General features: G+C 43.5%; 1 protein-coding gene across 9 annotated transcripts in view; it reads left to right on the forward strand.

Annotated features, from left to right (window-relative positions):
- HUWE1 (HECT, UBA and WWE domain containing E3 ubiquitin protein ligase 1) overlaps nucleotides 1-11,962 on the forward strand; it is a 100,492-nt gene extending 88,530 nt beyond the window's left edge. For 8 of the 9 annotated variants that reach the window (XM_063294176.1, XM_063294167.1, XM_063294172.1 and 5 more), the window contains 16 exons: nucleotides 2,189-2,307; nucleotides 2,414-2,570; nucleotides 3,827-3,959; nucleotides 4,048-4,250; nucleotides 4,386-4,513; nucleotides 6,861-6,957; nucleotides 7,411-7,566; nucleotides 7,651-7,896; nucleotides 8,152-8,269; nucleotides 8,725-8,865; nucleotides 9,125-9,412; nucleotides 9,510-9,615; nucleotides 9,715-9,832; nucleotides 10,081-10,262; nucleotides 10,734-10,924; nucleotides 11,443-11,962. In XM_063294176.1, coding sequence (XP_063150246.1) covers nucleotides 2,189-2,307; nucleotides 2,414-2,570; nucleotides 3,827-3,959; nucleotides 4,048-4,250; nucleotides 4,386-4,513; nucleotides 6,861-6,957; nucleotides 7,411-7,566; nucleotides 7,651-7,896; nucleotides 8,152-8,269; nucleotides 8,725-8,865; nucleotides 9,125-9,412; nucleotides 9,510-9,615; nucleotides 9,715-9,832; nucleotides 10,081-10,262; nucleotides 10,734-10,924; nucleotides 11,443-11,545 — 2,486 coding nt within the window. In that variant the 3' untranslated portion in view covers nucleotides 11,546-11,962. The remainder of the gene's footprint in view (nucleotides 1-2,188; nucleotides 2,308-2,413; nucleotides 2,571-3,826; nucleotides 3,960-4,047; nucleotides 4,251-4,385; nucleotides 4,514-6,860; nucleotides 6,958-7,410; nucleotides 7,567-7,650; nucleotides 7,897-8,151; nucleotides 8,270-8,724; nucleotides 8,866-9,124; nucleotides 9,413-9,509; nucleotides 9,616-9,714; nucleotides 9,833-10,080; nucleotides 10,263-10,733; nucleotides 10,925-11,442) is intronic. The other variant, XM_063294171.1, reaches the window with a different exon arrangement.
- The last annotated feature ends 2,006 nt before the right edge of the window (nucleotides 11,963-13,968 follow it).

Here is a 13,968-nt window from a genome sequence, read left to right on the forward strand (position 1 = left end):
CTATCTCGGGTTAGCAGTATGTATGTTGCCCTGAGTTCCAAAGTGAAAAGCAGGATATAACTATAATAAAATAAAACAAAGTATGCTAATTCAAAACAAAAATGGAAAGATTTGAGTGTTGAGGCATAGGAGGGAACAGAGTAAAACCACCCTAAAATACAGTTTTTGTCTGGTAGAGAAAAAGAAAGACTTAGTGCCCAGAGAGAGGCTACACCGTGAGAAACACAAAAAATTGTTCCTTGCCTGGCTCCCAACATTTACATCCTAAGTATATTTACATCCTAAATATCATACAAAACAGAAGAGTAATCAATGAATCATGCACACACTGTTGCTGAGCGTAGCAACACTTCTTTTACATTTGACTCAAAGAACAGAATAACTGCAGTAAATAAATCAAACCAGCAGGTCAAACATTCCTCTGCAGCAAAATGCAGCAGTATACCCAAAAGCATGAACAGTGTACAACATCCCCCCTGCAAAAAAGCCTAGCATTTTTAAATGCACTCTGAAGTCTCCAGAAACAAAAGGGCACAGAGGACTGCAGCACATTGTGTGATGATGAATATCAAAAACATGGTCAAAAATACCAATGAAACCAAACCATTGATACAGAAAACTTTTTTGCAGAGAAATGATACTATTGATGTCTTGCTAAGAATTCTCTGCTTTAATACTTTTGGAAAAGAACATACCTGTCCCTCAGGGAAAGTTATGGAATTCTGGTCCTTGTTTTTTCTGGGATGTCATCATGGATGTTATCCTTTTCCAAAGGAGGAAAACCAGTCAGGATAACCATTATTTTTGCAAGACTGTTTTGATCCAAAGTTGGAATATGAAGAATGCCTCATATGCTAATCTAGCCCCATTACAGGCATCCATCTTGAAGATAATATCAGTTAGCAATGAATTGGTCCTGAGCTTCTCATACCTGATTTACAGTACATATGCCTTAACCAGAGCAGACAGTATTTTAGCCATATCTTACTTGAATTGCTGTAGGCCACCAAATCTTTAGCCCCTTCACATGGAGGTTAGATGTAACGTCTTGACTGCAGCCAAAATGTTCAGGATGCATCCATTTTTGAAACCACCTCTCTAAGTTGCTAAACTTACCTTCTCATTAGATTTCGGGGTTTGGTGCTTCAGTCAATCCATTGTCTCCTTCAATAGCAGTGTCTCTCTTCTGTCTTACCCTCTTTTCTTCAGTAGAGGTGGCATGTGAACTATTATCTTGATTGAGATGAAGCTGAAAGATCTTTTATACTAAAAATCTTGGTCACAAGATCGCTGTTTTCTGGATCATAGGAGAGATTATTTTGGTTGATGCCTCACATCTGGTGTTCTTTTGCTTATTCAGTCATTCTCTGGTTTCTTTTTTTTTTTAAAGAACTTTATTAATCTTCAGTATAGTTAAAATACAAAATGTAGAATGTAGAAAAGATAGAAAACAGAACTAAAGAAAAAAGGAAAACTACAAAAATGCAGAATTAGCAAGAAGACAGAAAAAGGAAGTGACTTCTGACCTTCTCCAATACAGATATAAATGCATTTACAAATATAATCTCTTACCATTAGTTAAACCTTATATTCTCTGGTTTCTAAAGCCTTGGTGGACGTAGCCATATGGTATAAAATGTATCAGTGTAGACAACATGAAAGCTAAAAGTATTTTAAGAGAATAGGAAGCTGAAGTTTTCAAGCTGAATGCTGTACTAGAAATACTCTGCTATAGCTATATTGTGCTCTCACAGAATTACTGTTAATGTGATTATGTCCTACTTCTTCTCTAGAAGCTCAAGAGGGTGTACATACTGGGTCTCCCCTCATGTGATCTACACAATTACTCTGTGAGGCAGGATGGACTAAGAGTTAATGACTGGTCCAAAATCACTATGAGCTTCATGGCTGAGTAGGGACCCGAACTTGCATCTCTCCAGGCTCCATCTGATGCCTTAATCGTTATACTAGAGTCTATTTACAAACAGGCTTGACTGGGAGAAATGTGGATGGTGGAAGGGATCTCTGTTTTATTGGTTTCTGCAATGTGTTGAAGGCTTATAAACTAGGAATGGCAGAAGGAAGCTCAGTAGAGGCTTGCACATAAAGTATAGAAGATTTCTGGTCCTTCAAATATTGAAGTTTAAATCCAGTATGACATGGATTTTGCATGTTGTCTCTCTCGCAGCTATTGCAAAAACAAGCAAGTCTCCAGCTAAGGTGGGTGAAGGAGGAGGTGGAGGTGGGACTGATAGCAAGATGGCAGCTTCAGGCCTAACGGAGAACCAGCTTCAGCTGTCTGTGGAGGTGAGTGACAGTAGAGTGATGAGAGTGGTCACATACCATATCAAGAGATGGGAAGTAGGGGATAAAACCTCTAGCTCTATAGCAAAACTCTCTTTTCCTCTGCTAGGTGTTGACATCTCACTCCTGCTCTGAAGAAGGCCTGGAAGACGCTGCCAATGTTCTCTTGCAACTGTCGCGAGGTGACCCAACCACACGTGACACTGTGCTCAAGCTCCTGCTTAATGGGGCCCAGCAACTGGGTTACACTCTTTGCAAACAGATAGGTAAATACCTATTTCAGAAGCACTGTAGAGTTAATGCCCAAGCATCACAGTCCAGAGATGAAGCCAGAAATGGGCTTTTTTAAAGAAGCAGTGCTGTGCTTCTGATGTGCAAGTCTGAGGACACATTTGAGAATACATTGTAGGCAATATTTAGAGCAGTCTCTCCTTGCAGCCAAGATGGTTTCAAAAGCTTATTCTCTTCGCTGTAAATTGAGACAATCCTTTTAGAACTTCCTCAGTATAGGAAATTGCACTATATGGGTACACCTCACCTTGTTTAGCAACCGTTGACTGTTGGATAAAAACAGTTTTGTGACCAATCCTCACATTTACGACCATCGCAGCATCCCATGGTCATGGGATTGCCATTCAGGCACTTCACAACCAGCTTCCAACAAGCAGAATTGATGGAGAACACAGGAATGAAATTGCAAGTCGTGGTCACTTGATTGATGTCTTGCTTAACAAGCACAGTGATTTGCTTAACGACAGAAGTGGAAGTGAGGTGGTAAGTCTGGCGTGGTCATGTGAAGTTTTGCTTAGCAACTGCAGCACTTAGCAATGGAGTTGCTGGTCCTAATTGTGATTGCTAAGCGAGGACTACCTGTATGGGCTACTAGGGGAAGCCATTTCTCTGGACATGCGGCTTGTTTAAAAAGGGATCGCTGCCTCGGATAGAGGTGTAATGGTTTGTGGTTTATGGATCCAGATTTGTTTCTGGAGGCCAAGTAGATCAATCCCATCTCTGGTGATGCCAAACCATACTAAAATGGTATACCTCTTAGTGGAGCTGTTCTGCAGGAGTCTTTGGATGTTCCAGTTGCATCAGAATCCAGCAGCTGAGTTATTGTTAAGTATCCATTTGCTCATTCAGGGGAGCTGCTGCAGAATGTTTTTGTGCTGGATATTACCTGTCAGAACCTTAAATGGTTTACATCCAGGATCACCCATACTCTCCTGGCCACTCTCTCTGACGTGATAGAGACTGTCCCTGAGTTCTAATATTGGCTTATGCTAGATTATTTTGGACATGTGAAAGGAACGTTTTTAACAGCTGCACCCCAGTTGTGGAATCAACTGTCACAGAAGGCTTGATAAATCCTTTTCACTATTAAGTTTCTGTTCCCTGATGCAAATGTTTTTTTGTTCAGATACAGTTCACAGTCTCGGATATTTTTTTATAGTGAAGATAACATTAAAGGATATTCTCCTTTGGCAGGCATGATCAGTTTCAGCCCCAAATTCTCCCTTTTCAGGTACGCTGTTGGCAGAGCTGCGAGAGTACAATTTAGAGCAGCAGCGTCGAGCACAGTGCGAGTCTCTGTCCCCAGACGGGCTCCCGGAGGAGCAGCCCCAGACCACCAAATTGAAAGGCAAGATGCAGAGTCGGTGAGTCTCCTCTAAGCTGGTCCTTCTCTTCTCGGGTTGAGTGGACTTCGCTGACCTCTCCCCTTCCCAAACCTGCTCCCTCTCACAGGTTTGACATTGCTGAGAATGTGGTGATTGTGGCCTCGCAGAAACGCCCCCTGGGTGGCCGGGAGCTCCAGCTACCCTCCATGTCTATGCTGACCTCTAAAACCTCCACGCAGAAGTTCTTCTTAAGGGTGCTCCAGGTCATCATCCAACTGCGGGATGACACACGCCGTGCCAACAAAAAGGCAAAACAGACAGGCAGGCTAGGTATGTTGGGCAGGGGATCAATCCAGGCAGACCCTGTGGTTGCAATTCAGAGTCCCCAGTCTAAAGCTGAAACCGGGGCTGAACCCCAGTAGACAGAGCTAGCTCTTCATTCTCCTCTTTCTCGTTTTCGTGCAGGTACTTCCGGTCTGGGCTCAGTTAGCAGCATCCAGGCCGCTGTTCGGCAGCTGGAGGCTGAGGCTGACGCCATTATACAAATGGTACGTGAGGGTCAGAGGGCCCGGAGGCAGCAGCAAGCAACAACGGTTAGCATGGTGCCTGTGGCGCTTGTAGGCCACTCATTTTGTTTATTTGAAACTCCTTTTTTCATTCTTTTTTCTCATCGTTCCTCCTTTATGGTTATCTGCTCTTGTCATCAGAGCCTCTTTGTGCAGGAGAGGGCTTCATCGCCTAATCACAGAGATCTACTCCTCGGAGGGAAGGCTTGAAGCAACAGGCTTGTAATCTAGGAGCATTGCTCTTTGTAGCTGGCTGGATCTCTGCATATCTTTTCAGAGTTGGCTGAGAGAGCTTACTTCAAAAACGTTCCCAGAATGTCTTTCCAAATTGTGACCTTAGGGTTTTTCATTCACATAGTATTGTTTTGTGCCCTTAACTGTCCCAACATGTATTTGTGGACGTGCCTCTAGTCTCTCAGTGGCTTTAGACACTTTTTGCTAAATGTCACTTATTTTCCTTTTCCTGAATGTTAAGACATCTGCAGGGGATGAGTGGTAGAACAATGCTCTCTAGATCCTCTCTTCCTCAAGCCATCCCACTATGGTAGAGCTTGTTCTTTCTTGCTGTGAATATGTTAATAATACACTGTCATTTTGATGCCAGATTGGAACTTGAGAATGTAATTACTGTATTTTGCTTTGCCTGCCCATAGTAGGGAAGGTTGGACTATTTACCAAAGCTATATATATGGGAGCTCTACATCTCAGATGGCAAATAGCTTTGGCAGGTTCAGAAGGAAATAATGTTTTTGAGACTCCAGCAAGTTTCCTACACCGTTTGACCTAAAACTATTGGCCAAAAAGTAGAAATGTAGCATTATGGATCATAAGAGTTTGGCAGATTTCCCATTTTTGCTTTTTGATTGTTGAATTTGTTAAATCTCTAAAAAAAAAAATTGAAGGTAGGCATTATGGTAGCCTTTTGGCAAATGTTCAAAAAGTGGTAGCCAGGAATCTCTGCTGTGGTCTCATCTGACAGCTGATAAAATAAAGTGCTTCAGATGGTCTCTGAGTAAACTTGAGACCATCTGAAGCACTTTATTTTATCAGCTGTCAGATGAGACCACAGCAGAGATTCCTGGCTACCGCTTTTTGAACATTTGCCAAAAGGCTACCATAATGCCTACCTTCAATTAATCCCTCATTCTGGGATTTCTGCAGGAGCTTTAAAGATCACAGTCTGGACAGAGGACCTTCACAAAACTACTAGAGTTCTACATGATCTATAACTCTGGCTGCGGCTTACCTTCCTCTACTCTTTAACCTCACTCTCTTTTCCGAGCCCCAAAGCAATCAGGTTGAAGTGCTTGGCTGTGAATGAGCGGACATCCATGGTAGCAATAACTCAATTTAGATCCAGCGTCTATTTTGTGCTACCACAATTGTGGTTGTGGGGTAAGGCTGATTTTTAGTTGCAGCAGTCATACTGCCTAGCTTAGAATATCACATTTATTGAATTACAAAGTCCAGACTCTGAAGGCTTGTGCATGCACTACTTCTTATTGCTTTCTTTTGCTGCCTTTCAAAGACAGAACACTGCATTTACTTCTGGGTTTTAGCAGCTGGAAATACTCTATTAGATCTAAGATGGGACCTAGGTTGCTTGAATGCACACGTACATCTTTTACTTGTGCACATAACACTTGCTGATGAGACCAGGTGTGTGTGCAGTCCTTGACCCACTCTCTCCAGATGCTTCACTGGCATCTTTGAGACCCTAATTCTTCAGCTCCACAGGGGGGTTTCCAACCAGCTGTATTATAAATGCTATGGTAGAGAGAGACAAGTCTTCCACGCTGTGGGCTTTGCTCAGTATAACCAGGTTTGCTAATCAAGCCATGATTTGCTTAAGTTTATTGTTCATTATGTTTATTGTTAAATGAACTGCAGTAGCTGGAGTCAATGATATCCTAAAGCCAAGCCGCTTTAGTGCAGTACGTAACCTCGATTTATGAGTTATCTGCTGCAGGAAAGGCCCTGATGACAGTGCCCCATTTCTTTCCACTCCTGTTCTTTGTTTTTCAAGAACTTCTCATTCAAGTGCATGCACCACCTTGGCTCCAAGCTGTAAATGCTCAGCCTTCATGCATCTCATGCTCCTTGCTAGCCTTTTTCCCTGCTATCCTCTACTTTTGTAGCAATGCCATTTTGTTAATTTTCTCTCTGCAGATTTTAGCTTGTGTGCAGCAGCATGTTTAACCTCTTTTGGTCTTTGTGGTGGGTGGGAAAAGTGGTAGGGCTACCATGTACAGTTCAGTGTGGTCCATTTTCTACCCTTCCTTGTGGAAGTGACTGGGCTGATCTCCCAGCACTTACTTCCTCGGTGCTCCTAGAAGGCTGCAGCATTTACTTGGCGTGTTTCTCTTCTCTTCAGTCGGAGTCAAACCAAGCAGAGGGTTCTGTGAGAAGAGATGAATCCCCAATGGATGTGGACCAGCCATCACCCACCACACAAGACACCCAACCAGTCGGTTAGTATCTGCGTGGGAGGCTTATCGGTGGCTGCCACTGAAGTGGAGAAATGATTATATCTCCGAATGCCAGCAATGGAAAACCTGTGTGTGACCTTACTTTGCACTGCCCTGACTCCTCTGAAATTTGGCAGCTGAAATTTTTAGAAACGATTTCCTTCTGATATTGGCAGAAAGCACTTTCCGACTGTCATACTGTTTTACTTTAATGTAACACTCCCCATGACAACATTGCTTTCCTCAGCCACAGACAACTTAATTATTATTTTCTGCATCAGGGCTAGGTAATAATTAATCACTTACGTGTTGCTTGTCCCTGAGGCCCTTCTTTGGTGTTCTGGTACCATTTTTATGGGCAAGCACATTGCATGTCACAAATCTGGGGTGCCTGGGGTGGGAAGATTGTATTTTAGAGGCATGATCTCTCTGGACTCAGCCTTCTTGTTCTCACAGCATTGGAAGGGTCCCAGCAGGGTGAGAAGGAGAAAGAAGAGCGTCCTCCAGATCTTCCTTTGCTCAGTGAACAGCTCAGTCTGGATGAATTGTGGGACATGCTGGGCGAGTGTCTGAAAGAGCTGGAAGAATCCCATGACCAACACGCTGTGCTTGGTAAGGTTCTGGGCTGTTTGTCGGTGCCCAACTGGTTTAGCCCTCCCTTCCTCTTGGGACTTCGTTTTTTCTTCTTCTCTCCAGTGCTGCAGCCTGCAGTGGAGGCCTTCTTTTTGGTGCATGCTACAGAGCGAGAAAGCAAGCCGCCGGTACGTGACACTCGAGAAAGCCAGCTGGCCCACATCAAGGATGAACCTCCTCCGCTCTCACCTGCCCCACTGACACCAGCAACACCCTCGTCCCTTGACCCCTTTTTCTCCCGTGAGCCTTCATCCATGCACATCTCCTCCAGCCTTCCCCCGGATACCCAGAAATTCCTCCGTTTTGCAGGTAAGCTCAAACTGGGGCATACCAAAGTCAGTCAGGGGAACTGAAGGGAACTCTTTTATGAGAGTACCGGACATACTGCCATAAAAGGATTCATAATGGGTGAGGTATGCATGGTAAAGTCATGACTGGCACCATGTGGTTAGCTGGGCTCAGTTTTGGGGGAGAAGGCATTCTGGCAGCTGGAAAAGCAGCTCTTGGTTGGGAAGGTGGTAAGCCTCCTGCAGTGGAATTATCGCTAGCACTCTCACCTTACAGAGACACATCGCACTGTGCTGAACCAGATTCTGCGCCAGTCCACCACCCACCTGGCTGATGGTCCCTTCGCTGTCCTCGTTGACTACATCCGCGTGCTGGACTTCGATGTCAAACGGAAGTAGGTTCAAGGGTGGGATAATACTTGGGTTTCGTTCTTCTTTGGTTCCTTCTTTAAAAACAGTGCAGCATTAGGAGTGGAAACAATGCTGAATTATGGCTCCACCTTTGAGCACTAGGACAGATTGTTCCACATTGGAGCACGTTAATTTTCCTATCGCATTTGAATCTTTTTGGTATTTTTAACTATCCCAGTGGTTGAGATGAGAGCAAAAGAGGTAACAGTAACTTGATAGACTTCGATTTTTTTGTGGGACAAACATGCAGCTATTCTTCTGCTTCCCCAGATGTGATAAGCAAAAATGTCTCAAGCACCCAGCAGAACAGCTGCTGTATTTTTAGTTTTCTATGCCTAGGAAATCTCTCTGCTTAGGTCGGCTTCAGCTTTCTGTGGCCATAGCTGTGAAGACCACCCAGTGTCAAAGGTAATGCTGCATGCTTACTCTTCCTTTGCAGGTATTTCCGGCAAGAATTGGAAAGGTTGGATGAGGGGCTACGGAAAGAAGACATGGCTGTGCATGTGCGTCGAGATCACGTCTTCGAAGATTCTTACCGGGAGTTGCATCGCAAATCACCTGAAGAAATGAAAAACAGGCTGTAAGCAATATATTCTTCTCCTCTTGCTGCAATTTTGCTATAGCCTGTTGGTGGGATTAGTGTCTTGGCATAGACGTTGTTTTTAGTTATTCTTCTTTGGGGATTTTGAATGCTGTGTCCAGGGAAAAAAAGTTATATAAAGTACATGTTAGTTTAGGTTTCTACTTATACTGGAGACAGAAGATGGACCTTGGCAGCTTTAACATCTCACTGCCTTGACATTTGCTACTATGTATGCACACTGTCTTCCTTTTGCTAGGTACATAGTATTTGAAGGAGAAGAGGGCCAGGATGCTGGAGGCTTGCTACGTGAGTGGTACATGATAATCTCACGGGAGATGTTTAATCCCATGTATGCGCTTTTCCGCACGTCACCCGGTGATCGGGTTACCTACACCATCAATCCTTCTTCTCATTGTAACCCCAACCACCTGAGTTACTTCAAGTTTGTTGGGCGCATTGTGGCAAAGGCAGTATATGACAATCGGTTACTAGAATGCTACTTCACCCGTTCCTTCTACAAGCATATCCTGGGCAAATCAGTCAGGTGAGTAGCACATTTGCTTTAAGACTCTTAATGAATGGATTCATCTCCTGAGCTTTCCTATCTGGGAGCTGCTTCTAATCCAGCCAGTTGCCTGCAGGTACACAGATATGGAGAGCGAGGATTACCATTTCTACCAGGGACTGGTGTATCTCCTGGAGAATGATGTCTCCACACTGGGCTATGACCTCACCTTCAGCACTGAGGTAACTGCATGTTAAAGTGGTAGCCTTGTCCTACTCTCTTGTTCAAACTTGTTTAGCACTTTTCTGATGCTCTTTTCCACCCTCCCTCCCACCAAATAGGTTCAAGAATTTGGTGTATGTGAGGTACGTGACCTCAAGCCCAATGGGGCCAACATTCTCGTGACTGAGGAAAACAAGAAGGAATACGTGCACTTGGTGTGTCAGATGAGAATGACAGGTGCGTCGGGACAGAAGGGGTCTAGGGCAGGGCAGGAGCCAACCCAAGTTGAGATCAACATAGTCAATTCTTGGGCTTTCTGAAACTTCTCTGCCCAACTAATGGCATGAGAATGGTAAACTTTATATACAGAATTGCATACAGAGCAAATATGGAAAATAATTCATTTATAGATTGTATTCTGTGGAGAATTAGGGATTAATTAAGGAATCTTTTTCCCAATGAAACGTCCTGTTCTCTTCTGGCAGGGGCAATCCGCAAGCAGCTGGCTGCCTTTTTGGAGGGCTTCTATGAGATTATCCCCAAGCGCCTCATCTCCATCTTCACTGAACAGGAGTTGGAGCTACTAATTTCGGGGCTACCTACCATTGATATTGATGACCTGAAATCCAACACAGAGTATCACAAATACCAGGCAAACTCCATCCAGGTTAGGCTTTCAGTTATGGACAGTTGCCCATTGCATCTACAGAGGCAATGGGGAGATCTAATGGGGAGATGTTGAAATACCCCAGAATTCATCATATTATCGCTACAAAAGCCTCATCAAGGTGGCTTCCTTTCTGAGACTAAATTATGTTTACCTTTTTGAATATCCTCCATTTTTTCTGTAAACTGTAAATTTTGCTGTAAACTGCCCAGAGTCCCTCTGGTGGAAGGAGATGGGCGGTTACAAATTAGATAGATCAATCGATAGATCTATTGATGGGTAGATTGATGGGTAGATTGATCGATCGGTTGGTTGATTGATTTCCCATGGTTTCTGGACAAAACAAAAGGGGCGGTGACAAATTTAATAAATAAATACATTTCTCATGGTTTCTGAACAAAAACAAAAATTCTGACATTGCACCCCACTCCCCTTCCTTCCTTCCTTCCTTCCTTCCTTCCTTCCACACAGATCCAGTGGTTTTGGCGAGCACTGCGTTCCTTTGATCAGGCCGATAGAGCGAAGTTCCTGCAGTTTGTCACAGGCACATCCAAGGTGCCCTTGCAGGGCTTTGCTGCCCTTGAGGGCATGAACGGTATCCAGAAATTCCAGATCCACCGAGATGACCGCTCAACGGACAGACTGCCTTCTGCTCACACGTGGTAAGGGGCAAATGGGAGTGTTGGATAAAATCCATTATTGGTATGTGGGTATTTCTCAGAAGAATACTCCCAGTTTTTTTTTTTCAGTGCTTCCCTCTGCAATAACTCCTTAATCTTAAAGGAACAGCAGGGCTGCAGAATCCAAGCAGTTAATCAACTCCTGCAAGTTCTGGAATTTATTGGCTACCTTTTGTGTATTTCTACTTACCCCATGGCACAGCTACTTAAGCAATTACTTTCCTGCAATACCTGGAGGAGTTTAATTACTTTGCAGATTTCTGTACCACTTCAGTTAACCTCCCCCTTAAGTCTGCTGTGAGGGTGAAGGAGAAAAAATCAGAAATGATGCAGAAATAAAGGAAGTATTGGTAATATATGTTTTTGGTTTGAAACCTGGTGGTGATTAATTAGTAAAGAGGGGAGTGCAGACCCCTATTGTCACAAACATTGCAAGCAACAATCTAGCTGATTGCATGTTCCTTGCCTTCCCTCATTTAATTGCTGTTTTCTTCCACCAGTTTCAACCAGCTGGACCTCCCTGCCTATGAAAGCTATGAGAAACTGCGTCACATGCTGCTACTGGCTATCCAGGAATGCTCAGAAGGCTTTGGCCTGGCATAAGGGTGGCTCCAGCTGCCATATTTTTCTACTGTCAGACTTGGGGAGCAATGGGAGGGAGTGGAACCAAGCGATGCTCCTCCTCCTTTTCCAACCACCCGTGTGTGTGTGCGTGCCCTGCTGCCCCCGTACTGAAGAGAGCCACAGAACCCCAGCCGGTCCACCGTCGTTGGAGGCGGGGAGGGGTGGGGTGCAACCCGGAGAGAAAAAGACAAATTATATATACAAATATATATATATTTTTTGGTTTAGTTTGCATTTCTTAATTTGTGCTTGGAATGTGTTGATTAGGCGGCAGGAGGGAGCATTTGGATTCTTTTGTTGGTCTCTTTCCTTGGCACCCATTTGCTGCTGGAAGGGAACCTAAGGTTTAAAAAAATTCCAAAAAAAGGAAAAAAAATAAAAGCCCACTCTTGATAAGATTGTTTGTGCCTGTATTCATTCAGGTAGGAGGGATGAAAACTGAAGAAACACTGGGCTTTGGTGGGAAAAAAGTCTTTGGAGTATTTAGGATATAATTACACCAACAAAAGTGCAGTTTCCTGATTAGCATGTGAAAGTAAAGATTATATAATAAAAAGTTGGAAGATTAAGTCCTTAATACGGGGAGAGGCAGATTGTATACTGTGAGATCATTGAACTAGCATGCCATACGGCTTTCTGAGTAATCAGTGATGCTTTAATTTGCAGCCCACATGGAGAAAGAAACTGGCTGACTTAGAAAAATCCAGGCTGGCAAGACTACCATCCCTTATATTGTGGCTTTGATGTCCAGTAAAATTTTCTGCTCGCTCTCTCCCCCACACCCCATGCCACTTTTTTTCCATCGATTTGCCTGTTGTCACACTGAAGTTAGTGAAACCACAGTAACTTCTCAAAACTTCATCCAGGCCACTGAATTTGAAAGCTTTTCTATTGCAGTTTTGGGGTTTTTTAAATCTTCCTGTTGATTCCTATGCCTTTTGCACACTACGATTATTAGATGAGAACCAAAAGGACATGCTAAGCATGTGAAGGCAAATATGCAAATATCTGGAGATTAACCACTGAAGTTTTTATGTTCTGTACCTGCTCTTGGTTCCTTGGCAAGAGGGAAGATCCACAGATTCCAATGGTTGTGGAAAGAGGCCAGGAGAGTAACAGTCTAAGGGTAACAGTGTACACCCCACTTCTGAGACTTCCTCCTAAGCAGTTGCATTCTAAATCAGGGGCCTTTTGTGTAGTTTTTTTCCCTGGAAAAATAAATTAGAAATAGGAGTGTTTCTGCACAGCCTGAAATTTTCATTTTGAGTTTGTACAGGTTTACAAGGTAGGGTAACATAGCTGAAATTAAAGAAATGTATTTAGCAATTCCCAGTGTTAACTGCAGCATTTGATTTGTGCTTACTCCTTTTAGTTGGAGTTGCCAGGATTCAATTTGGAATTTTCTGCATGACTAATGTGTGTTCTGAACACTGATTTACAGCCACCTCCAAGCCCTGTGAAGGATTTTAAACTTTTCTAATAGTGCCCCTGCTTCCTTTAGACTGTTGGCTTCTCGGTCCCTTGTCTCACTTTCAGTATTTCTCAATGCACTGACCTCTCAAACAGAGATGGATTAACCCAAATCTATCTTTTAGTCCACTTGTTCTGTAAGAATGTAAGAAGTGCCTTGCCTGATCAGATCAAGGCCCCTTCCTTCCTTGTTCTTTGCAAGAATTCCAGCAATCAGCTGGCATCAGATAATCACCTGAAATTGACCGGTGGGCCAGAGTGCTTCTTGCCCACTCCAGTTTCATAGCTATTTTAAGCATCCTGGCCTATTACAGCCAGATACTCTCCCTTCCGCACCGTCTCTGGGAGAATAGGGTAGTGCCAGTATATAGTTAGTGCGAAGAAGAGCTTGACTGCCACACTGTCTTAATTACAGGAAGGAAAAATTGTTTCGTGTGCAATTGTATGAGGGAGCTTGTGAGAATATACGTGTATGTGCACTTGAAAGCCAATTTTACAGATATGGTCTTATTTAAAGGCAATTTTATTCAGTGCTTGTTTGTTTGTTTGTTTGTAACTTGTCCTTACTCTGCCCCTTCTTGAGGTTGGCCATCAATAAAGTTGATCAAATATTCCAGCTCTATTATGTATAGAAGGGAGTGCACAACTGAAGGCTCCCAAGTTATGTCAGCTTACCGAAGCCTTGGATGCAGCCCCCATGGGCCCCTCCAAAAATTGTCAACAACTTACAATGTTCAAGATGACTGAAAAGGAACTTATTAAATGCAAATGAAATCTTATTGATGATGTATAAGTATAGCCATATATAACATTTATATTTTGACTTCTCTGTGAGCTAAGTACAGTACAGATGACTTCCCTCTCTTCTGAACAGTGGTGATTGGCTCAAGGTCACCCTTCATTTTTGTGACTTGGCGATTTGAACCTTGGTT

This window comes from Candoia aspera, chromosome 2 (assembly GCF_035149785.1).
Source record: "Candoia aspera isolate rCanAsp1 chromosome 2, rCanAsp1.hap2, whole genome shotgun sequence".
NCBI lineage: Eukaryota > Metazoa > Chordata > Lepidosauria > Squamata > Boidae > Candoia > Candoia aspera.